This window comes from Bufo bufo, chromosome 2 (assembly GCF_905171765.1).
Source record: "Bufo bufo chromosome 2, aBufBuf1.1, whole genome shotgun sequence".
Classification (NCBI taxonomy): Eukaryota; Metazoa; Chordata; class Amphibia; order Anura; family Bufonidae; genus Bufo; species Bufo bufo.
In genome coordinates this window covers 73684611-73694034 of record NC_053390.1, presented here as the reverse complement: position 1 = coordinate 73694034, position 9424 = coordinate 73684611, and the positions used below count along the sequence as shown (strand labels likewise).

General features: G+C 49.8%; 1 protein-coding gene across 1 annotated transcript; it reads right to left on the bottom strand.

Moving 5' to 3' along the window:
- Nucleotides 1-6458: 6458 nt before the first annotated feature.
- Nucleotides 6459-7272, bottom strand: LOC120992312 (ribonuclease H-like). The gene is made up of 2 exons (XM_040421225.1): nucleotides 6670-7272; nucleotides 6459-6609 (listed from the first exon to the last, which is right to left on the bottom strand). Exons 1-2 carry the CDS (start codon nucleotides 7214-7216, stop codon nucleotides 6599-6601), a joined length of 558 nt encoding a protein of 185 aa, XP_040277159.1. The 5' UTR covers nucleotides 7217-7272; the 3' UTR covers nucleotides 6459-6598.
- Between the last annotated feature and the right edge of the window lie 2152 nt (nucleotides 7273-9424).

Genomic DNA, 9424 nt, shown 5'->3' with positions numbered 1-9424 from the left:
GTGAAATGACTTCCGCGATGGGACTCGATGCGTTGGGGAAGACCGAACCTGGAAAACACGTGGTTAATGAGTAGAGACGCCACACACTTGAACTGCAAGTCTTGCAAGGCAAACATTCCACCCATTTTGTGAACAGACAAGTCACGGTTAACATATATCTGTTGCCTTTTGATGAAGTTGTTACTGGTCCAATAAAGTCAATCTGGATGTCTGACCATGGCATGGACATCCCCCTTTTCATCAGCGGTGCCCGATGAGTGGGTGCTTGTGGCTGGAATTGCGGGCATATTAAACATCCTTGACAATATGTGCGAACGTCTTGCAACATATGAGGCCAATAAGCGTAATCCCGTACTAATTCATACGTTAACTTCTCACCTCGATGACAAGCCGTTGGGGCGTTATGGGCATGTTGTAACATCAAACCTCAGTATGCCGTGGGTACCACCCATTGTGATATACCATTCTTTGAGGTTCTTACCAACAATTCATCCTGTAACGAGAATTGGGACTTACCCTTCATCAAAATGAAAGCAACGGAATGAGGCGCAGCCATAATGGAGTGCGGATTGACTTAGGGGGAAGACCGTAGGACAGTAAAGGGTTAATATTTGCTGGGGTAGGGGTTGGTCTAAGGGAGGAAGGGGAGGACGTGCAGTTTGGCGGGCAGTATATGTAGGTTGGAGGAGGGGCGTGAGTCAGTGACTAGGATAGTGGAAGTGCGTTTAGCAGTGTCAAGATGTCGTCGCTGGAGGATTTACTGGAGGCGGTTAGGGCGGCTGTACAGGTACATGGTGCGGCCCGTTTACAAGAAACCATGCAGTCGGTCCTGAACCCCCCTTCTGCGATTGTTGAGGCGGTGCGTCCCGGCCGGGCTAGGCGCTCTGTTCCCCCTCAACGCCTGAGCCCCGAGTCAACTCCGAGATTTCGTCGGCGAATGCGGAGCCCTATCAGGAACCCTCCGCTGCAGCCTGCGATGCCTGTGCCTGACTCGGCTCGCAGACGCAGCGGGAGGACGGCGACGAGTGCTGGCAGGCCGGCGGGAGAGGGACGATCTGGTGCGTGTCCTGTCTCCCGGCCTATGAGAGGAAGAAGGCAGGCGCGCGCGGCTGTCTCCCCGCGTGAGGCTTTGCGGGAGGGACGAGTCGGGACTGTCCTACCTGCGGGCGGCGGCGGTGTTGCTGCGGCCGGGTCGCATCTCGGCTTGGGCCTCCTGGACGACGGTGGGAGAACTTTGCCTGCGTCGCGGTCAATCTCTTCTGACCGGCGACGTCATCATGGTGGGCCTGAGGCACGGAGCGGTGGTGCGGGAAGGAGAAGTGCGTCGCGACCCCTGGTGGTGGGTCGGCGACATGGCGCCTTATCAGGAGCTGGGGTGGTGGATGAGCCCCATGAACTGCTGCATGAGACCACGGCTCACAGTGCCGGTGCTGTGGAGCCTGCTTTACTGGGAGTCGCCGGGAGGAGAGGTGTGCGGCCAGGTGTGAGGGCCTCTGCTTCACAAGGGGCTGCGGATGTTAGCCCTATGCAACCGGAGTTGGAAGAGGAGTTGTTGCAGCTGGAGGAGGGCGAAGTTGATCCAGGAGAAGAGTCTGCGGCTGGCGGTATGGACGACGCTGGGCCATCTGGAAGTGACGTCTCGCTTGTGATACCAGAAGGGAGATCTGCATCGTCCGGGGACGGCCAGGTGAGAGAACGGCGTGTCAAATGCCAGTTGGGGGGGTTGGGAATTCAGTGTTACATAGTGGGGGGGGGTTCTGAGGCTTTGGTGAGGGATGTATTGTCGGGTATGCTCGCTTTGCTATCACGGTTGGGCCCGGGTACTGTGGGGAATCCGGCGGCTGTGTGGTCTCCCGCTACGGATGTGGCGCTGGTTCCAGGGGCGGCGCAGGGTTTACTGAGAGAGAGTGGGGGTGTGGCGGCCGGTGGACAGGCCTGTGGTTCTGGGCAGGGAGCTGGGGAAAAAGGTGATGTGGTGAACGGTGTTAGGTTGGCGGATTCAGCGAAGGGTGAGATTTACGTATGTTTTGAGGGGCCGCTGGCGGCTCATTTGAAGCAGGAGGTCAGGGAGAAGATATGGAAGGATGAATATGTGGAGATCTTCTCGGTGCTCCCTTTGGAAAAATTTAATTTGGATAGGGGTAAGCTGGATGAAAGTAAGAAGGAGGAGGAAGAAAGGAGGAGGTTTAGGTTGATTCCGCGCACTTATCAGAATTGGTTGCAGGCTTTTGCAATTTTTGCCAGCGTTATTGGGGAGAAGACGCCAGAGCACTGCTCGGCTCTTTTCTGTTATATGGATGCTATTGGGGAGGCTCATCGGACGTATGGGGGTGTGGCTTGGCTAAGGTACGATGAGCAGTTCCGGCAGCGGAAAGCGGTCAGGCCTAGCATTCGTTGGGACCATAAGGATATTGGTCTGTGGATGCGGTTGATGGCGGCACCTCGAGGCGGGGGGTCTCAGCCCTTTCGTGGAGCGGCCGGGGGTGCCTCGGCTGCAGAGTCTCAGGTTGGGGGCAAAAAGGGTTATTGCTGGCAATTTAACGAAGGACATTGCCGGTTCTTGTCCGACTGCAGGTTTAAGCATGAGTGCTCCGGTTGCGGAGGTTCCCATAGCCTGTCTCGGTGCTTCCGGAGGGGGAAGGGCAAAGGATCCGAGGTTATGCAAAAGAGGGGTGACACCGGTGAGGGTGGAAGAGATGGAGCCGTATTTAAGGATGTACCCAAATAGGGAGGCGGCCCGGTTTTTGTTGGAGGGGTTTAACGTGGGGTTTGTTATCCCGTGTAGTTTGGTTGGGAAGCGGGTTGCTTCCCGGAATTTGACTTCAGCTTTGCGCTACCCTGATGTGGTGAGGGATAAAATTGTGAAGGAGGTTGTGGCTGGCAGAGTTGTAGGCCCCTTTTCAGAGTGTCCTTTGCCGGATTTATGGGTATCTCCATTGGGTTTGGTTCCTAAGAAGGAGCCCAATAAGTTCAGGCTCATTCATCATTTGTCCTATCCGCTTGGTGGGTCGGTGAATGATGGGATAGCGGATGAGTTATGCTCGGTGTCATACACGTCTTTTGATGAGGCAGTGCGTTGGGTACGGCGTTTCGGGCAGGGCGCCCTGCTGGCTAAGACGGATATTGAGGCTGCGTTTCGATTGTTGCCCATTCACCCTGACAGTTTGCATTTGCTTGGTTTTCAGTGGGAGGGTTGTTTTTATGTTGATTGTTGTTTGCCTATGGGGTGCACGATCTCGTGCTCCTTGTTTGAGTCGTTTAGTTGTTTTTTAGAATGGGTGGTGAAACAGGAGGCGGGGTGGAACTCGGTCTTGCACTACCTGGATGATTTTTTGTTTCTTGGTCCTGCTGGGTCTAGGGTGTGTGCGGTTTTGCTGCATACGATGGAAAGGGTTGCGGCGCGTTTTGGAATCCCGTTGGCGGCGGATAAGACGGAAGGCCCGGCCACGGTCATTAAGTTCTTAGGTATTGAGATTGATAGTTTGGCTATGGAGTGTCGTTTGCCCGAGGATAAGGTGCTTGATCTCTTGCAGGAGGTTGTGTTTTTAAGGAAGGCTAGGAAGGTGCAACTTAAGCGGGTTCAATCGGTTTTGGGAAAATGGAATTTTGCTTGTCGCATCTTGCCAATGGGGCGGGTTTTTGGCCGTCGCTTGGCTTTAGCGACTGCTGGTATTACTGCGCCTTTTCATTATTTACGGTTGCCGGGGGCTGTGAAGGATGATTTGGTGGTGTGGGAGAGTTTCTTGTTGGATTATAATGGTAGGTCGGTGTGGATGGAAGCGGTGGTTAGTAATTTGGACTTGGAGTTGTTTTCGGATGCGTCCGGTTCATGTGGATATGGTGTTTTTTGTAGGGGTCAATGGAGTGCAGGGGTTTGGCCAGCTGAATGGAGGAAGGCTGGTTTCCTTTCGAACTTGGTGTTGTTGGAACTTTTTCCTATTGTTCTGGCCACTGAGTTGTGGGGGGACTGGCTTAGGAATCGGCGGGTGCGTTTTTAGTGCGATAACATGGGAGTTGTTCAAGCAATTAACAGTCAGTCGGCTAATTCACCGCCTGTGTTGAATTTGCTGAGGTACTTGGTGCTGAGGGGTTTGCGATTGAATGCTTGTTTTGTTGCGGAACATGTCCCGGGAGTGGATAACTCATTGGCCGATTCCCTTTCTCATTTTCAGTGGGAGCGTTTCCGCGGCTTGGCGCCGGGTGCCGAAATTCGGGGGCTTCCCTGTCCTCAGTGGCTCTGGAGCGTGGCCTTGGGGTGTCAGCGGGCCTGATTAGGCGGTCACTTAGTAACGGTACGTGGGCTGCTTACTCTTCTGTGTGGTCTTTGTGGGAGGAATTGATTGAGCAAGTGGGGGGTTGTAGCTCGCTGGAGGATTTTCGAACGTTATTGGTCTTTTGGTTAGGAACTTTTTATGCTGCAGGTTTATCTTTTTCAGTGGCGTCAAAGAGGTTAGCGGCTGTCGCCTTTTGGTTGCGGTTGCGAGGCATGGCCGATGTGTCTAAGTGTTTTATGGTACGGCAGGCGTTGAAGGGTTACCGCCGTTGCGGGGTACGGAGGGACAATCGCAGGCCGGTTTCATTTGCGGTGTTGCAGAAGTTATGGGAAGAGGCGGGATCGGTGTGTATGTCGGTATTTGAAGTGTGTTTGTTTAGGGCGGCTTTTTCTCTTGCATTTTTTGGAGCGTTTCGCATTTCAGAGTTAGTGGCAGCGAGTCGCACGAGCACTGGGGGGTTGTTATGGGAAGATGTTGGTTTGGTGGATGGTGTTTTGCGGTGTTGCATTCGCAGGTCAAAGACGGACCAGGAGGGTAAAGGGGTTGTTTTATGGTTGCGGCCGTTGGGAGGGTCTGTGCTTTGTCCTGTGCGTTGTGTGGAGGATTTCTTGGAAGTGCGGCCGAGTGGGAAGGGTACGTTGTTGATTCATCAGGATGGGTCGCGGTTGTCTCGTTTCCAATTTGTCGCTGTTTTCAGGAAGTGCTTGTTGGCTGCTGGTTTGCCCGCTATGGAGTATGCATCCCACTCTTTTCGGATAGGGGCCGCGACCGAGGCGGCCAGGTGGGGCCTAGGGGAGGAGGTGATTCGGCGTATAGTACGCTGGGAGTCGGATTGTTTTCGGTCATATATCCGGCCCCATTTGCTGTGAATGGCTGGTTAAGGGCTTTGTATGGGTGGGATGTTGCTAAAGTATCTGACAGTTTTGGATGTGGTTTTTAATTGTGTTTGTTTTGTTGCAGGGTCGGCGCCTTGTTTGGCTTGGATATTCGGGCACTCGTATGTGCATTGGGGGGCCTTGCGGGCGGACGTCAGGCGGAACGGACGCCAGTTGGGTTTTTTGGCGGAAGACATGCAGATTAGGTGGATCGGTTTGCGGGGGCTTCTTTGGGGGAGAGTTTTGCCGAAGATTTATTTGAATGTTCAGTTGGATCGTCCGCCGGACGTGTTGGTTCTTCATGTCGGTGGAAATGATTTGGGGGTCCGTCGGTCCCGGGATGTGATCCGGGATATTAAGCTGGATGTGTTGCGTTTGCTGGCGGATTTTCCTGAAATTTTGCTGGTTTGGTCGGAGGTGGTGGCGAGAAGTAGTTGGAGGTTTGCCAGGTCTGTGGAGCGGATTAACAAGGCGCGGGCGAATTCGAATAAGGAGGTGGGGCGCTTTGTTCGCAGGCAAGGTGGGATAGTGGTGCGCCATCGGGAATTGGAGGCGGCGTCGCCTCAGTTCTTGAGAGCTGATGGAGTGCACCTTAATGATGTTGGTATCGACATGTGGGCTTTGAGCATTCAGGAGGGTTTGGAGACGGCCCTGAGGGTTTGGCGGGACGCCCACAGGTGAGGTGTCACCGGTGGTCTTCTCGTGGCTGATTGGTATGGGATCCTGGGGGAGCGATTCAATGGTTAAGAGATGCGGGACATGTTGGAGCCTGCATCTCATGTGGTTTCTGAATGCCGAGGATGGGGGCTCCTGTTTGGGCTAAAAGGCCTACAGGAGGAGATACTTGGTTACTTCAAGCAGTTGGTGCTCTTGGGTCGGTGAGTGCGGTCGAGGGTAAGCTTGAAGTACAAGGTGAGACGGTTAAGGAAGATGGTGCTGGTTTGGGTTGCCCTCCAGGATCCTTTGTTACTGTGCAGTGGGTCATAACGTTGAAGGTTGTGTTAATGTGTCGGTTGTTATTATTATTGTTATTATTTATTATTATTATATGTGGATAATAAAGTTCGGCCATCACGGTCAATTTCTCCAAAACAAGACGGTGTCGGTGTGATTTATTGAAGGGGAAGGTTGGTGGTACAGACGGAGGAGATTCTTCCATCCTATTAAGTCATTCGTAACTCTTCCTTGCCTGCACAGTCTTCCATAGTTATGGGACAATTCTGCAGATCTTCAATGTGTTTGTAAAACATACCAATGACTGGACCCCCCTTTTGACTCGCGATGAGCACCTCACTAGGGGACTCTTGGCTCCATTGTGCCACATTGGCTTCGGTTTCCTTTTGGGCCTGTCTTCTTGTCATTGCATCCACTTGGATAGTTCCCATGAGGTCATCAACGTCCAAGACTTCTCCATTAATGGCTGCTTGTTTAGCGAGGGAATCTGCCAAATCATTCCCCTCCTTATCCATACCTGGATATTTTGAGTGACCTCTTACCTTTTTTCTAGTAATTGGTGAGACCGTGGGTGGTAACCATCTCGTCGATCTTACAAAACATTTTACCATGCTTGACAGGCTTATTGTTACTTCTTACCATATTAGACCTTTTCCATCCAGGGAAGTACTCCACGAAGCTACTGCAAATATAATTAGAATCTGTGATTATAACAAACTCTTTAAGACCAGAATCAATAGCCATTTGTACAGATTTATACACAGCAGTGAGCTCCGCGACCTGGCTACTTTTGGAACCATTTTTGTATCGGACGGACACGTCTGGGAATGTATTATTCCATACGATTCTGATACCTGCAACCAATGTGCGTTCAGTTCCTATATCGGTATGGAAAGAACAGCCGTCAACATATACACATGGTAAGGATTTGCAGTATTCTTCTTCATAAGACTTGTATGGAGATGAAGATTGTTCTTCCAGGTCATCATTTTGTGGTGATTCACCTTTATGTCCCAAATTGGAACAATCATGAAGTTCAGCTAATCCTTGAGCAACTGGATTCTTATTATTTTGTTTGTACCTGATTTCCAATGGCCATCCCATTAAGGACATCGTCCAGGCGGTTATCCTGCTGTTTGATAAATTCCCATCCTTGATTCTATCACTCTGCAAATATTGTAGTGGTTGATGTGCAGTTTCCACAATGATCTTTACGCTCTGGATAAAACTCCTGAAATACTGCAAAGGCTACACAGTTGACAGTAATGCTTTTTCACAGTTATTGAACTTTACCTCAACCGGTGACAAGGACTTGCTGGCATAGGCGATAATCTTGTTCAGGTTGTCCTGTTTTTGGAAAAGGAATGCACTCACGCTTTTGTCGGTGAAGCCGGTTTCAATGTAAAAGGGTTTTCCACCTTCTGGATAGGCAAGGCATGGGGCCTGAATAAGTCTGGCTTTGAGCTCATTCACAGCTTGTTCGTTACACTCACTCCATTCCCATTTTACTCCTTTCTTCAGCAACTGTAAGAGGTTTTGTAATCTCAGCATAGTTATCTATGACCTTATGTTATTTGTTCATTATGCCAAGGAAGGATCTAAACTCCTTGGGATTTGTAGGTGACTTTGTGTTGATCACTGGTTCAACTTTCTTTTTCTGTGGGTTATTCCATCGGCAGTGATTTCGTGACCTAAAAAATTGACTTTGGTACAACACCATTGAGCCTTCTGTAAAGAAAGTTTCACACCAGCTTTTCTCAGTTGGGTTAGTACATGCCTCAGTTCTGCAATATGCTCCTCAAAAGTCTTGCTTTTGATTAGGATGTCATCCACATAGGATGAGGTACCTCGTTCAGTGGCATCAGGCATTGCCTTATGCATGAACACAGAAAACTCATGATCCGCATTTATGTACCCGAAAGGTAATCGGGTCCATGCATAATGTTGCTTTCCAAAGGTAAAGGCCAGTTTGTATTGATCCCTCTCGTCCACTTTAATTTCCAATATCGTTGCACACAATCCAGAGCAGTGAAAATTTTGGATCCCTGTATTTGCGCCAAACTCTGGTCAATATACGGCATGGGCCATCCGGACATGTATACACGTTTGTTAAACTGCCTTAGGTCCGAACAGAGACAGAATTGACCATTGGGTTTGAGAATCCCAAGTACAGGATGGTTGAACGAGCTGTGCACTGGATGGATGATCCCCCTCTTCTCCAAGTTTTTGACGATTTCCGATAGGGACTCATATTCTGCCAGCGGAAGCAGGTACTGTTTAACATATACAGGGGGTGCATTCGGATCTGTTTGGATTCTTGCAACGTGTAGGTCAGTTTCCCCACAGTCGTAAGAATCCTTAGCAAACATGTCCTGGAATTCGGCGAAGAGCCCCTTTAGCTGTGGACACTCCGACTCCTCGGAACATGCGTTAGCTATAGAGATTTGCTCTTCCACCCGTTCCTGAAATTCTGGAAAGATTTCAGGTTGACTTAACTCATAAGCTTCTTCAATCTCACTAGTTAAATCGTTTTCAGTATTGCGTACCTTCTCCTTTCCTTGTTGGCATGACTCGTACTCCTTCTCATCGATCTCATGGTTGAAAATCAATGATGATTCTTCAATGTGGCATGTACCTTCTTCAGAGCTGAAAGGATAAACAGAGTGGATATTGAATAACCCCTCCGGTGTTGAGGAAAAATGTTGTTCCACTACCTGCTCTTCTGTCAAGTATTCATCAGGAATAAATCCAATGACATAATTTGTGGCTTGTGATCCTGTGTCAAGTAAACCCCTGATTGGCCCGATAAGTTCATCTTGGAGATAAGAATTAAGAAAATATCGGCCTTCAACCTGAAATAAATCACATAAGAAATTAGGGTGATCATTTATTTGACATTTGTTAAGGATTTGACCTTTCTGCAGTGTCGCGACCTCTGGTGAATTCTTGGAATTCCTGATGCTCGCTGCGGCAGCAGCCCCCACCTTTGGGGGAACACTGGATCACATCACAGCTTACAGATGGCAGCTCGCAGATTGACACTGAAATGATAGGATCACTCAATGGAGAAGACACATTAGTGCAGGAATCATCATGATTAGACTGTAATATAGACATGTGAGGCCTCTTTCACACTTGCGGACTATCTCTTGTTGCAACATCACTACCCGCTTCACTACCGGCTGCACTTATTTTCTTACAAAAAAGTTATACACAGATCTATGAATAATCTGGTTAGCCAAGAAAAGTATGGAATGTTTTACTATTTGCACAAATAATCAAAGAATTAACTCGATCTTTGTGGGACCTCCATATTATGTC

What these genes read in the sequence shown, in the direction of transcription:
- LOC120992312 (XM_040421225.1), bottom strand. Translation starts at nt 7,216, where the DNA reads ATGTCCTTAATGGGATGGCCATTGGAAATCAGGTACAAACAAAATAAT.